Source organism: Chionomys nivalis, chromosome 6 (assembly GCF_950005125.1).
Source record: "Chionomys nivalis chromosome 6, mChiNiv1.1, whole genome shotgun sequence".
NCBI classification, from domain to species: Eukaryota; Metazoa; Chordata; class Mammalia; order Rodentia; family Cricetidae; genus Chionomys; species Chionomys nivalis.
The window spans coordinates 37371719-37387220 of record NC_080091.1 but is presented as its reverse complement, the minus strand read 5'-3'; the positions used below and the strand labels follow the sequence as shown (position 1 = coordinate 37387220).

The 15502-nt window shown below is 51.0% G+C and overlaps 1 protein-coding gene across 1 annotated transcript; it reads left to right on the top strand.

Annotated features, from left to right (window-relative positions):
* Nucleotides 1–237: 237 nt before the first annotated feature.
* LOC130876447 (SEC14-like protein 4) lies at nucleotides 238–14950 on the top strand. The gene is made up of 12 exons (XM_057772992.1): nucleotides 238–331; nucleotides 3223–3298; nucleotides 6763–6806; nucleotides 7094–7153; nucleotides 7267–7455; nucleotides 9117–9212; nucleotides 9515–9575; nucleotides 10452–10535; nucleotides 10825–10931; nucleotides 11010–11149; nucleotides 11228–11397; nucleotides 12209–14950. The coding sequence occupies exons 1-12, from the start codon at nucleotides 278–280 to the stop codon at nucleotides 12364–12366; spliced, it is 1239 nt and encodes a 412-aa protein (XP_057628975.1). The 5' UTR covers nucleotides 238–277; the 3' UTR covers nucleotides 12367–14950.
* Nucleotides 14951–15502: the final 552 nt, after the last annotated feature.

Genomic DNA, 15502 nt, shown 5'->3' with positions numbered 1-15502 from the left:
TGAGCGTCAGAGCCCTGATCATGAGAGGGCCCAGAGGTGGGAGCCACCAGCTACCTCAGGCTCTCAAGACACCTCTTGAGGTCAAGTTACCTCTCTGCCCCATAAGGGTAGGCCTGATGACCTGGGCAGACCAAACAAAACAAAAACAAAAAACCGAGGGAGTACTGGGTAGGGCGGGGCAGAAACAAGGACTCTCCCTTGGGGCGGGACCCGTATCAGACCTGCTAGGCAAAACTGGGTAAGGGTGGTGGCAGCTGAGGCCCGGCGGAAGAGCATCATGAGCGGACAAGTCGGGGACCTGAGCCCACAGCAACAGGAGGCCCTGGCCAGGGTGAGGGGTGCGGAGGGCGGGATGGCGTGGGAGCCAAGCTGAACTCACCGGGCGCACATTGGCTGTAGCCTTGTTTGGGGACTGGATGGCAAAGCCCAGTGCCTCTGGGGCACCCTTCTGAGGCAGCCGCTGTACACTGCACCCTCCTCTTCCTCCCTCTGGGTGACTTCAGGGTGTGTGTGTGTGTGTGTGTGTGTGTGTGTGTGTGTGTATAAGTTCAGCCTTCTAGCGCAGTGGGCCACACCACCCAGTTTTGGCCCCTGTTCCCAGCTTATGACTACTGCCAGGCAGATCGTAGATCTCTGCCCAGATTGCGACAGTGTTTGGTTTGCTTTGGTTTCGGTTGCCAGGGTTCCCAGTCTTCTTATCAGACGTATTTGTTTACTTTTCATTAGCACAGAGAAATAGAAAAATAGAAGGCTAGGGGTCTTATTTTGAGAGCATCCTGCAGACTGTACCTGGAGAAAGGAAGGACTATCAGGAAGGAGAGGCCCAGTCCTTAGGAATCCAGCCCAGGCTCACACTCGGCCTTTGAAAGGAAAGCTAAGTTTTGTGACAGACACAGGAGGCGAGAGTCCGCAATCCTGCCAGACGAGCAAAGACCGGAAGATTGCCAAATTCAAGACCAGATTACCTCGTCACTCTGTCTCAAAGGACAATGATGAATGCCTTGTTTTGAAGTGTCTCCCACGGGGAAGGGTCTTACAGGGAGAAATGAGAGTTCTGGGTGAAGGACAGACCTGGGAATTCAGCCAAGGCTCTCCAGGTGAAAGAGGACCTTAGTGGAACAGGAGGGCTCACTGACGAGCCGCCCAGTGCTGACGGTCTCAGCAAGTAACAGGCACAGGGTTCTTTTGGGACTAGACACCTGGCGTCTGGGAGGGACTGTGATAGAGAACCCTGTAAGGCGTTCCTACTTTCTCCATTATTTAAAAATAACATACACTTACTATTTTAAAAATTGTAGGAGAAAAAAGGAGGAAGAGGGGAAAGGCTGTGGATGCTGTAGATCTTTGTACAGCTGTACACAGGATCAGCTCCTTCTAGAGGGTTCCTGAGCTTAACGTGCACCAGTGTGTCCACACTTCTGGACATGCAATCTTCATAGGACAGTGTGTCCACACTTCCAGACACGCAGTCTTCATAGGACAGTGTGGCCACACTTCCAGACACACACACAATCTTCATAGGACAGTGTGTCCACACTTCCAGACACGCAGTCTTCATAGGACAGTGTTACCACACTTCCAGACACACACACAATCTTCATAGGACAGTGTGTCCACACTTCCAGACACGCAGTCTTCATAGGACAATGTATCCACATTTCCAGACACGCAGTCTTCATAGGACAGTGTGTCCACACTTCCAGACACGCAGTCTTCATAGGACAGTGTGGCCACACTTCCAGACACACACACAATCTTCATAGGACAGTGTGACCACACTTCCAGACACACACACAATCTTCATAGGATAGTGTGACCACACTTCCAGACACGCAGTCTTTATAGGACATGATACTGTGACTTTTCTCCAGGCTGGGCAGACAGTCACCTAGAGAGGACAAGGAGAGAAGCATTATTGTTTCTTAAGGGACACTGTACCCCTTCACACCCTTCAACCCCCATCAAGACTTCCTCTCATCCCTCAGATCAGGTGTGAATCCTTCCAGTGCCTGCTGGGATTCATGCTTTAATCCTTGTTAGCACCAGAGACTGCACACTGTTGACAGCGACAGGCTAGGTACTCGGAGACTATGAATTACCAAAGAGAAAAAGGCCAAAGAGGAGAATCTGTTCAATGCACAGCCAAGCAGTGACAGCCACGCTCTCCCAGAGAAGACATGGCATGACCCAGGATCCCAGGAGCTGTTTGTGCAGGGTCATTAGCTGCCCCTGAGGCTGACTTTAGGAAAGCTTAGAGCACCACTATTTCCAGACAAGCCATTAGGAGGTAGGGCTGTGGATGTTTGTGTACAGCGTTGTGGGTTATCAGATCCAAGGACTCATGGTCTGGTTGTTAAAGTGTGGGACTCTCTGCCTTCACGCTTGGTCATTTGTCTTGACGTGTTTCTTTTTAATTATGTAAGCACACAAGGATATGTATGTTGTTTTATGAGTGTGGGTGTTTTACCTGCACATATCCCAGTTAATAATAACTGCTGAGCCATCTCTCCATCCCTATAGGTTTTCTTTTTTAGACATGTTCTCCAGATGTAGCCCAGGCTAGTCTTAAACTCCTGATCCTCCTGCCTCAGCTTCCTGAGTGCTGGGGTTACAGATATGTGCCACAAAACTTGGTTTACATGTTTATTTTAAACACATTGAAGCCTTTGATTGGACACATTTGACATTACTTTCATGTCATAATGAGGAAACTGAAGCTCAGAGGAAGGAGCTCCTCTCTAATCCAGACTATTGGGGTGCAATTCTGGGGCAATACTTCTAGAACTGTCAGGCTAGCCTTCATCAGCATCGCCCGGAATTGGGGGAGAAAAGGCTGGAGTTCTGGTAGTTATTCGGGGAAGGCTCTGGCACTGGCCAGAAGAGGAACTTGTCTCCCCAGAAAAGAGCCAGACAGTTCTGACCGCTCCTCAGACCACTGTGCAGGACAGACTGGAGTCCAAACTCGCCGGGCAGTGGCAGACAGAACCACTGGTCAGGACGGCTTAGCCATGCATACCTCTTGCCCTTTTTTAAACTTAAGCTTCATTCCAGGACCGCTTGTGGGCCTCTTTCCTGGTTTCTCTCTCCAAAGTGGCCACACCAAATAACCCTTCTCAGCTTTTCACTATGCTTGTCTCTTGATTGACCGTTTGAGCTGTGGGGACCCGGGCTCCGACAGAGGACTCCAGTAATATTCTATCATGCCCTTCCTTTTCCTCTTAGTTCCGGGAGGCCCTCCAGGATGTGCTGCCAGCTCTACCCAAGGCTGATGACTACTTCCTTCTGCGCTGGCTCCGAGGTGAGGTCACGGGGATCAGGGAGGCAGGGAGCAAGGGAAAGGAGAGAAAGGAGCAAGATGGCAGGAAAGTGAGGTGGGCACTCATCCTGCTGAGACACAGGCTTCCTGTTGGCCTGCTAGGCTAGAATCTAAACTCCACTGCTAGAATCTGCGCACCGTACAGACTCATCTGAGCCCTAGTCTCTGTATCTCAGAGGGAGCTTAGGTCTCCTGAATGACAAAGAAAAGAGGAAATGATCGCTCCTGGGTATGGGTTGAGGAGGAAGTTTATTGTGGATATCAGTGGGAGCACAGCCAGAGCATCTAGAGGCGTCCAGATGGAACCACGACCTGAGAGGAAAGGGGTGATGGTGGGGAGGCATGTGGAAGCCAGAGCCTGCAGCCAGAGCCTCCTTAGTTACTCTCTTCCTTATTGAGCAGGGTCTCTTGATGACCTAGAGCTTGCTGGCTGGCTAGCCTATTTAGACAGCCTGCCCCAGGGGATCCCCTCCCGCTCTGTTCTACATCTGCCCTGACCCCCCCCCCCCCAATACTTTCACTCCAGTGCCTTTGGCTTCAACCGAGTAAATGCATGGAGGCTCTGAATCAGGTATCTGTGAACCTTTAGGGCTTGGGTCTGCCTTCAGTCCCCTGGGACACCGAGTAGTGATGTAATGGCAAAGAAAGGGCTTCTAGAACTCACAGCAGTCTGGAAGAGTAATACTAGAAATGGCATCTAGGCTGGGGGGCAGGAGGCTAGAGTTGGGGGGAGGCTGGGAGAAGATGGGGGGAAGCTGGGGGAAGGCTGAGGGGAAGATTTGTCGAGGTGGGGCTGGGGTGAGAAATCTTTTAACTCAGTCCTTTGCCTGGAATAGAGTGGGCACTTGAGGTAGGAGGAAGTCAAGACTCATTCCAGAAGTGAACACAAGGCACGTGGGTTAAGTGGTTGTCAACCAGACGGGCTCATAACCAAGCCCCAGCTCCACACTGCTAGCAGAGGACCAGCGAGAAGCCCATCTGTCAGCTTTGCTTTCTTCCACGCTGTCATAGGCTTGGTATTGAGCCCTGTCTTCAAAGTGCTGAGTCAAATATAAAGTCTCCAGGCCTACATGAAGGAAACCCCAACCTGAAGGCCACTTTCCCCCTCTTTTTGTTCTTTCTGTTTTTAAATAATTATTTTTAGAAACAGTTTTTAAATTTTATTTTTAAAAGTTTTAGGTTTTCAGGGGGAAAAAAAAACAGCCAACAGGATGAACAAAAAACTAGTAGCATTCTTATCTGAAGCAATATCTAATTATAAAACATGATGAGAACTCAGGTACTGCTCAAACTAGCATCTCGGCCTATAAAACTCTTGGAATTTAAGCTTGGCGCAGAAAAGATCCAGACACAGCAAATAGACAAACATTTAAATGTTGATGTATTTAGAACTGCCATATTCAGTGTGGTAGTCTGTGGACATATTTAACTATCCAAATTACCTTAAATTAAGACTGCGGGTCCTTGTCTCACTGGCTACATTTCTGCTGTTCAGTAGCCTCATACAGCTAGGGACCGCCACACTGAGCAGTTCAGAGAAGGCTAGTCCCATCATCACAGACCACTCAGCGGGCCAACACCCATGCAGGTGACGCTCATACGCACAAAGGAGGACTGGGAGAGTGTCATTGCAGAGGCTTGTTCTCGGACACTTGCAGTGAGGCCCACCCTGACAAGCAGCTCTGTATTGTTTGGCCTGTGACTTGGGGGCGGGGGGCAGCCCTTATGAGACGGGTTTGGGCTCCGTCGAAGCTGCTGAGGAGTGGCGTGAGCTGCCTGTGTATGCGGTGCGGTGACCGGCGGACTTGTCACAGAGGATGGGGAGGTCAGCTAGTGGCCCTCATGGTTCCTTCTTGAGGTGATTAACAAACAGGGCAAAGGCTGTCTGGCCGGAATGTCACCTTCCACTTGAAAATCTCTGCTGTTGTGTTCCACTTCAGCTCCCTTGGTGGAAAATCTGATAGCGAGCTAGTCGCCATACAAAGAAGCTGCCAAGGCATTTCTAAAATAAACTGTGCTTGTGGGCTGCCGGCATGCCTCTAGTTCCAGCTGAGATCATTAAGGTACTTGCTGAGCAAATGTGAGGACCACGCTCCTTCTCCCGGCGTTCATACAAGGAGCAAGATCCAGTGTGGTCTATGTGTAACCGCAGGACGAGGGGGAGATGAGGCTTTCTGGTCAGCCATTATTCTAGCCAATTGATGAGCTCCAGATTCAGTGAGAAAGTGGTTGAGAAGGGCACTAACAGTAAGCTCTGGCCTCCACACCCACGTGCACACGCATGCACAGGCACAACCAGATACACACACAGATTCCCAAACCCCAAGAATATTTTGAGGGTGTAAGGAAAAGTGAGGACACCCTAATCTTGTCCTCAGAACCTCTAGGGCCCAGTTTACCCTACCACTCTTAAATGGTTTCTGTGTCTGTTTGTTTACTGGGAAGTGGGAGTACACTCCTGCAACCAACCGATGCACACAGAGGCCACGGAAGTTTGCTGATTGATTTTTCTCTGTTATGTGAGTTCCAGAGATTAAACTCAGATCGTCAGGCTTGGTGGAGGAGAAAGTTTATTGTAGGTAAAAGAGAGAGCATAGTCAGAGGCAGGGACATCTGGGAGAGTCCAGAGTGGACATGACCCTGAACCTTGTGGGGGGGGGGGAGATGAGAGTCAGACCAAGGGGCCAGGTAACCAAAATGTCTGGATTATAGAGGGAAGGGAAGGGGAGGGAAGGGAAGGGGAAAGGAAGGGAAGGGGAGGGAAGGGGAAGGGAGGGGAGGAAAGGGAAGAAGGACAGCACAGCACCTGGGCTCGAGAGATTTAGGGTAGGGTGAGGTATGCCAGTCATCCCCTGTAACTAGTAGGGACTGAGGGATGCTGGGAGAACCTGGCAGCCAGGTCTACTTTGATATGTTAAATAAGCACCTCAGTGTCTTAGGGTGCCTATTGCTGTGAAGAGAAGCATAGACCATGGTGGATCTTGCACCTTGTATGAATGCCCACGGCGACTCTTCTAAAGGAAATCATTTAATTGGGTGACTTAACAGTTTCAGAGGTTCAGTCCATTATCATCATGGTGGAACATGGTGACATGCAGGCAGACATGGTGCTGGAGAAGGAGCTGAGATTTCTACATCTTAAGTAGGCAACAGGAAGTAGTCTGTCTCGTTGGGCGTGGCTTGAGTATATATACATCAAAGCTCCCACACACACACAGTGACACACTTCCTCCAATAGGACCACACCTACTCCAACAAGGCTATACCTCCTAATAGTGCCACTCCCTTTGGGGACCATTTTCCTTCAAACCACTGCAGTTAGCCATTTGTCCCGGATTTAGGACCTAACAGTGGCAAGCACCTCGCCTTTACCAGCTGAGCTGTCTTGCTAAACCCCCAAGACCAGCTCATTCTAGATCTGGCCTGTCCTTCCCATGTTTTCGCAGCTCGGAACTTTGACCTTAAGAAGTCGGAGGACATGCTCCGGAAGGTAGGACCCTGCTTCTGTGCCCTGGTTCCCCCTGTGCTCACCCAGGCTTCTGGCCAGTAGAGAGAGTCTCTTCTCGTTTCTCTTTCCATCTCCTGGGTCTTTCCCTGAACAAGACCTGAGTCCCTGCTCCCTGCATCCTTCTCCCACCTCCATCCCCAGTTCTGTGGAGGCTAAAGGTCTTCTGGCACAATCTTGTGCTGTGGGCAGGGCTGCCTGGCTTCATGTCCTCAGTACCTGCAGAGGCTTTGGAGACAGGTAGCTTCTGTAGCTTCTGCATATCTCTGCAGCATGTGGAGTTCCGGAATCAGCAGGACCTGAACCACATCCTTACGTGGCAGCCACCAGAGGTGAGCCCTTCGCAGTACCCCTTAGGCCTGCTGATACCCTCCTTCTCCCCCATCTAGCCATCCGATGGCACAGCGTGGGCTGGTTTGAGTGAGGACTTTGTCCATTTGTCCAGGTGATCCAGCTCTATGACTCGGGTGGTCTATGTGGCTATGACTATGAAGGCTGCCCTGTGTGGTTTGACATCATTGGGACAATGGACCCCAAGGGGCTCCTGATGTCTGCCTCTAAGCAGGACATGATCCGCAAGCGTATCAGAGTCTGTGAGCTGCTTCAGCATGAGTGTGAACTGCAGAGTCAAAAGGTGAGCAGTGGGATTCAGGCAGCATGTTGGTGGCCTTAGTGTTCCAAGTGGAGACACTAAGCCCAGGGAAGGACAGCACCTTGTCTCTCTAACTCTCGCCAGCTCTCCATATGATTTTCTCCCACATTGATTCCTCCGTGAGTATCATAGTGAATATGTGTGTGTGTGAGTATATGTGAGTGTATATGTGTGTGCAAGTATGTATGTGTGTTTGTGTGTGTATGTGTGAGTGTATGTGCAAGTGAGTATGTGTGTGAGTATGTGTAAGTGTGTGTGTGTGTGTGTGAGACTCTCTGCCGGCCTGAGGTAAGGTCACCAATGCCTTCTCTTCTGACTGAGTTCATAAAGTGCTTGCCGAGCAAGCACAAAGACCATGTTCAGATTCCAATCACCCACATAAAAAGCCAGGCCCTGACACTGACCATGGGAGTAGTGAGAACCCTTAGCGCTGTTCCTAGGATTTCTTGGAACAGCCAGCCAGCTTTACTTACAGAAAAGCTAGTCACCACTGTAGATTCTCTGTCTATGAAAACTGATAGTCAAACCATGACTCTGTGTATCCCCTCCATGGGACGCAAGGAGATACTACAGAGTTACTAAAAAATATATGAAATCCTAGGGCTGGTGAGATGGCTCAGAGGGGGGTAAAGGCACTTGCAACCATGCCTAACAACCTGAGTCCTGTTCCTGGAACTAACATGGTAGGAGGAGAGAATGACTCCCCCGGGTTTCCTTCTGACTTCCAGACAGGCACCACGGTATGTACCTGAACACACACACCCGGCACACATGATAAATGATAGATAGATAGATAGATAGATAGATAGATAGATAGATAGATAGATAGATAGATAGAGAGAGAGATAGATAACAGATAGATAGATAACAGATAGATAGATTACAGTTAGATAATAGAAAGATAGATGGTAGATAGATACTTAAATATAAAAAGTTCATTTGGAAAGTCAGATGTAGTAATGCATCCCTTTAATGCCAGCACTTGGGAGGCAGAGGCAGGTGGGTCTTTGTGAGTTTGAGGCCAGTGTGGTCTACAGAGAGAGTTCCAGGACAGTCAGGGCTATATAGAGAATCTGTCTTGAAAACCAAACAAATTGTATATGGAGCACTCAAGAGTGAGGCTTCTACTGTAAGAAGACCTTCGTACTCACCTGGACAGGTCCATCTCCTGCCCTGAGCTGCCCTCTGACCTCTGCAGTTTTCGGAGTGAACCCAGTGTAGAAGGCAGCCTTGTTGGTTTTGTGCATCTGAAGTATGAGCCCAGCGCATGCCATGGTGACATGCAGAGATCGAGGACAGCTTCTGGGAATCAGCTCTCTCTCCACCAAGTGGGTCCCAGGAATTGAACTCAGGTCAATGGTCTTGGTGACAAGTGCCTTTACCTGTTGAGCCATCTTGCCAGCCCTGAGTCATGCTTTAATTATGCGCTAGGCAATAGTGTCAAGCAAACTATGATATCCGAAGAACCTAGACCTCAGCTTTAACCTCTCCTCACACCCTAGGTGGATGCCATCTGTTTGGGACCTGCCACACGCTTGCCAGGCCTCCCTACCAGGTTGTGGGTAAAAGAAGATGGAGAGAGGTGGTCAGGATCCCCTGCATGAATTATCGGTCTAACCAGTGTGCCTGCTCTGTTCCTGCAGTTGGGCAGGAAGATCGAGAGGATGGTGATGGTGTTCGATGTAGAAGGGTTGAGCCTGAGGCACCTGTGGAAGCCAGCGGTGGAGGTCTACCAGCAGGTAAGTCAGGAGACAAGAGCAGTAACGCTCCAGGCCAAGGGGGAACCCACAACCCACACCAGCTTCCCATCCATAGAAAAGTAGAGACACCCTCCAGGGGAGGTGTGGACCAGTCTGGCCTTGAGATGCTGGCCTTAGGGGCACCCTAGAGAGAGGATGAGGAGCAAGGACCTCCCAGAGGAGGATGCACACATCATGGAGAAGGCGGGGCTGGGCCTCTTGCTTCAACAGCATCAGAGCTACAGAAGACTGGGCATTCAAGGGCTGGCTACAGCCGTGACCGATGTCACTTGACTTTACAGTTTTTCGCCATCTTGGAAGCAAATTATCCTGAGACAGTGAAAAATTTAGTTATTATTCGAGGTGAGTCCGTGACCAAGATGATCCCTGCCTGGGGAAGGGAGACCGGGGTGAGGTGACAGTGAATAGGCCTTTGGGTTACAGCTTCTCAAAAACCATCTTTTGTGAAGAATAAGGTTTTTGTTTGTGTTTTTAACTCCATTCCTTTACAGATCAATATTTTTGTACTATGCAAAATCCTTCCCTGGTGTGTTTCAGCCATGTTAGGTTCTAAATATTTGTTGCTATTTTCTTATTCACGTCAGTGTAGACTGGACCATGAACCACACTGTTAGCAAGAATGGTCCTACATTCCCTGGACTCAGATGTCCTGGGCTCACGTCTGGTTAGCTCTCTCATTTGGAGCGGAGTCGGTTTCCTCTCACTGAGACTCAGCTTTCCCATATTGGGGAGTGAGACCACCATGACGCGACCCCCCCCCATAGTTAGGATATTAAATGAGAATCTGCTAAATGAGAAGATTGCACACAAAACCTGGCCCACAGGAAGTGCTCAATGAGTAAGTAGGTACCCCTGGGGTGGGACAGGATAGTTAAAGGGGGTCCCCCATCTACTCTCACCCCAAAGGACTCTGAAGTTACCTAGCAGAACCATGAGTGGCCTTAAGGAATCATCATTGCTGACCATGGGCCCAGTTTGTCCCCAACACCCTACAACTGGTTAAGGGACATCATTGATGGTTGAAAACCAGACACCATATGGTCACTTTATGGCTAATAGCACTAAGACTCAGAAGTGCAAGTCTGAGCTAGTGCTCACACAGCAGGGCATAGCAGAACCCAGAATCGCTCAACTCCTGCCCAGCATAGGATTGGCTGTGCCTTTATGTACTGCAGTTATCTCTGGTCCAGCTTCCCAGTGGCGTTCTGTGTGTTTCAGCTCCCAAGCTCTTCCCAGTGGCCTTCAACCTGGTCAAGTCGTTCATGGGTGAGGAGACACAAAAGAAGATAGTGATTCTGGGAGGTAAGTGACTTAGCTCTTGGCCCCCCAGTTGACGCTGGCTCTGTGCCTGTCTGGAAAGCAGAAGGTATTGCCAGAGGCCCCCTTCTCCTGGGATATCCTCCTTCCACAGCATTGGCCTCGGTCTGGCCTCATCAGCACAGAACCAGCCTCCAGTTCTGGGTCATGGCCTACGAGCCAGAAAGCAAGCTCATGAATGCTCTGAGGAATAGATTCTCAGGGAAGCTAGTGGCCCTCTCACTGGACTCTGTTGGTCTCCAGAGCTCCTCAGTGCCCCCTTTTCCTCATACAGATAACTGGAAACAGGAGCTCCTCAAGTTCATGAGCCCTGACCAGCTGCCTGTGGAATTTGGGGGAACCATGACTGATCCTGATGGTAACCCCAAGTGCCTGACTAAGGTACAGAGTGCCCAGAGGATCGGGAGGGAGGAGACCAGCCTGTGGCCGCCTGTCAGCTTACCCACCGCTAACTCACAGATCAACTATGGCGGCGATGTGCCCAAGCACTACTACCTGTGCCGGCAGGAGAAGCCGCACTACGAGCACACAGTGGTGGTGGGCCGAGGCTCCTCCCACCAGGTGGAGAATGAGATCCTGTTCCCAGGCTGTGTGCTCAGGTAGGGACCGTGGCTGGGCATCCCCGGAAGGGCCTCGCAGTCCACACAGGAGGTCCTCAGAGGCTCTTTCTGCTGTAGGTGGCAGTTCTCCTCTGAGGGCGGCGACATCGGCTTTGGGATCTTCCTGAAGACCAGGATGGGGGAGAGGCAGAAGGCCGGGGAGATGGCAGAGGTGCTGCCCAACCAGCGCTACAATGCCCACCTGGTGCCTGAGGACGGGAGCCTCACCTGCCTCAAGGCTGGAGTCTGTAAGAGCGCCAGGTTTTCCAGCAGTTGCCTTTGTGGGAAAAAGAGAGACAGCCACCTGGGGCTGGTCCGGCCTCTCTGGAGTCCCTCTAATGTCCAGCTCTCAGAGAAAAAGCAAGAACTGTACAGGAGAGCTCCAGGGGCGCCATCTTCAGGGTCTTAGATCTGATTGGTGGATGTAAGGCCAGAGGTGCACTGCACAAAATCCTGAGGCTCAGAGCCCAGGAGAATAGCAGCCTAGGAGACAACTAAGTAGCCATGGACTTTACCAAGGGTCTCTGCAAGGGGCCTGTCCACTTGTCTGAACTCCAAATATCCCAAAGAGGTGACTAGAACTGGTATCAGCCTCACAGAAACAAAATGGTCTAGTGTCTTAGCTAGCTTCACATACTATAACAAAATACCCAAGGCAATAAGCTTAGGGGATTATTTACTCTACCACACAGTTCTGGAGGTTCTAGCCCAAGATTCAGTGAACTTATTGCTTTGAGTCTCCCGTGAGGGTGCACATCATGGCAAGGACACTCAGAGCAAAAACACCTATGTCACAAGCCAGGAAGTCAAAGCGATGGGGATGACATCCCCTCTTCAGGGGCTGCCTGTGAAGTGCTGGTGTAATTCTGGGGTGGTAGAAGGGGCCATACTCCTACTGAGGTCACCACACTCCCAGGAGGAGGTCATGAGTGGTGAGCTTGGGGCAGGCCAGTGGCTGATGCTCACATCTTACCCATGGCCTGATCAATACGTTCCCAACATCACCAGGAGTGCACATGAGCTGGCCTTATGCTGTCTGTCCCCTCTCTTTCCTTGCAGATGTCCTGCGCTTTGACAACACCTACAGCCTCCTGCACACCAAGAAAGTCGGCTACACTGCAGAGGTGCTGCTCCCAGACAAGGCCTGCGAGGAGAAGCTGCAGGGCCTCAGGGCAACAAGCCCTCCTCGGGACCAGGAGGACACTGGCCGCCTCTGACCCTGCTCCACCCAACTCCTTCATGCACCCCTGCCTCTCCCCCCCAAGACAGGGTGGTGCTGAAGGTGGCTACAGAGATCTCCAAACCCCATCTCCATCTGAGCCTCCCCATGGGACCCCTTAGACACAGGCCAGCACTTTCATTCCCTGGACCTCGAGAACAGGGCCGAGGGTGACGGCGCACGTCCATTAGGAAAGGACCCTGCCCTTGCTCTTGTCCTCTTGAAGACACCCACCCACCCACCCAGGATTCAGCCATGCCGGGGATCCCAACTGGGATCCAGTACAGGAGAGCCATATTCTGTTCGCCACAGGGAGCACAGCTGAGGGATGGTTTCTCTCCAGCTGGAGGTCAGCAAGGCCGGAAGGGCCAGCTGGAGGCAGCTGGGGAGCCGGGGAAGAAGGAGGGAGACCCCAGCTCCAGCAGAGCAGCAAGGCCTTTCTAAATCGGGCTGCCTTTGAAAGGAACGGCAGAAGTGGAGAGGCAGGGGAATCATCAGGGGAAAAGCCACACTCTGCTTTACGAGGCTGAGCGGGTTGTTGAATCTAATGACGAGACACATGCATGCACACGTCCTCGTGCATCTCCCCCACCCCCAGTCCACACACATCTGCTAGGATCCTGCTAATACTCAACTTTGACTGTTTCCTTTTTCTTCAGGCAGTTGCCCCTGCCTAGCCTTCTTCAAATTCCCCATGTAGCCCAGGCTGGCATTGCAGTCTGCCTTCTTCAGTCTCCTGAGTCCTGGGATTGCAGATGTGCGCCACTAGGACTGGCCAACTTTAGTTCTTTCTGGCCTGAGTGGAGCTCAGAACCAAAGCTAAGCTGCGGGGAGATACTGGTACTGGGCGCAGGGGGAATTATTCTGGAGGTTCATCCTGGCTTCTATCATGCTTCTGGAGAGCCTTCCAGCTTTCCATACATCTGCATGTCTCTAAGGAGAGAGTTGGAAGACAGCTGCCAACATCCCTTCCCTGCGTGACCCAGGAGCTGGCCAGTGACAGTGTCTGCATTAATATCTCAAAGGCTGGCCCTCCTGGCATCCATAGGTACCCAGCCAGCCTACCATTTCTCTGTGCGATGGACTGAAACTAACCGAGCAGATGCTACCAAGCTCGAACCAATGCACCTCTGTGGATTGGCTCAGAGAAGCCGTTACCTGAAGCCTAGGAGCCTGGGCTTTGCTGTACTGCTCTCTCCTGGACCTATGGCTGGGATAGAAGACCTGTGTCCCATGCAGGATAACTCAGACACTGGCTCAGGCTCACCGATGTTGCCTTCTTTGTCCTCCTGTGCTGCTGGGCAAAATGTCCCTAGAAGTGGAATAGTAAGATGTTCCTGGAAAGGGGGCCCTTGTTTCAAAGTGCTGTCACACAACCTAAAAGCCTTGGCAGACGCCACTGTCTAGGCACCTTGCAAGCAAGAAGCCATGCCCCAGCCCCTATCCAGGTTCCAGATGCCATCATTTGATTTTCTCTGCGTGCTAGATGTCTTTATTATCGAAGACATTTTAATGGAAAAAAGTGATAAGCCTTGAAGATGAGGGAGGAGGCTCTTCAGGGTAGCCCCTAGCCACTGTATCTGTACCACTTACAGCCAAGGCTTAGAGTCTTAGGCAAGAATTGCTCATGGCACTGCCTCTTGGCAATTCCTGCTTAAGATCAGCCTAAGCAGATTGGCAAGAGGAAAAAAATTGTATGGTTTTGCTGGATCCCAAGAGCCTGGGACTATCAGACAAGAGTCATAAGGCATTTCCAAGTCCAGGACTGCTCCTGCACTCTGAGCCCCTCCTGTCTCCCTCCAGCTTCTTGCTGGCAGACCAAAAGGGTTGTCGCTGTGGTTAGGACTGTCTTGAGTTTATTCATCTCACTTCATATCATGAGTACTCAAAATGATTCAATGTGGCCTTAAAATAAAAGGCTCCTGGACTTTAACCCTTGCCCTTCTAACCACCCACAGCCAATTTTCCCCTTCAGTAGAGCCTCACTAGTATTTCCTTGCTGGTAACAGAGACAGATCTGCCCTGGACCCAAGAACAGCTGATGCTTCCATCACAGAGAACAGGCATACGTTGTTGCTGAGGACAGAGAGGTAGGCACCAGGCACCAAGGAGCGAGCTGTGGATACCAGCAGCTCTCGATCCCAAAGCTGGCACAACATGCCTCATGGTTAAGCAATGATCACAGAGGTCACCTGAGGAGGTGATGCAGAACCTGCCTGGCAAGTGGACAGGGCATTGAGAGCTCAGGAAGTCATGTGTCCTCAACAAACCCTCACTCTTGCAGGCACGTCCAACTCTCTGACATTGCAACACAATGCTGTCATCGACAAAGTTCATAACTGAGAACCATGAACCATGCCAACCGAGTTACAAAACAATCTAAAAGCCCACAGAAAACACCCACATAGCACTTCATGCAATTTTATGGGTTTTGTGTTTGGCCAGGTTCATAAAGACCCTGGGCCTCATGCAGCCTGTAGAGTCAGGTGGGACACCCCTTATAGAGTGTGAGTTTTTATTTTTTCTTTTTGTAGTTCTGGAGCTAGAAGTCCGTCCTAGACATGCTAGACAAGCATCCTGCTCGTGAGACCCAACCAAAAGACTGACGATTACAGGAATAGTGTGTGTCTTCCTTTACGTCTCCACCCATCGTTCTTTGGCGGTTGTTGCGCATCTGCCCAGCACCAGACCTCGCAGGCCCTGGGGACAGTAAGGGTGCTCAGCTGATCTAACTCCACCAACAGGAAGCTCGCCCACACTGAGGGAGGCAGAGTGACCTCGATGATCAGAAGTCAAGTGCGCATGGTGTCTTATGGTGGCAGGAACCAAATTTGTTGGGCACGCCCAGAAAAGAATGAGATTTGGAAGGACTTGGGGTGGGATGGTTAGATGAGGACAGGCTTCCAGGGTAAAGGATGGGATATGGTGGCCATAAAGTGTTTGGGGCCAGAGGAGACAGGCGAGTTTAATAGACGTCATTATTGATCGGGCGGTGGTGGCGCACGCCTTTAATCCCAGCACTTGGGAGGCAGAGGCAGGCAGATCTCTGTGAGTTTGAGACCAGCCTGGTCTACAAGAGCTAGTTCCAGGAAGGCTCCAAAGCTGCAGAGAAACCCTGTCTTGAAAAACCAAAA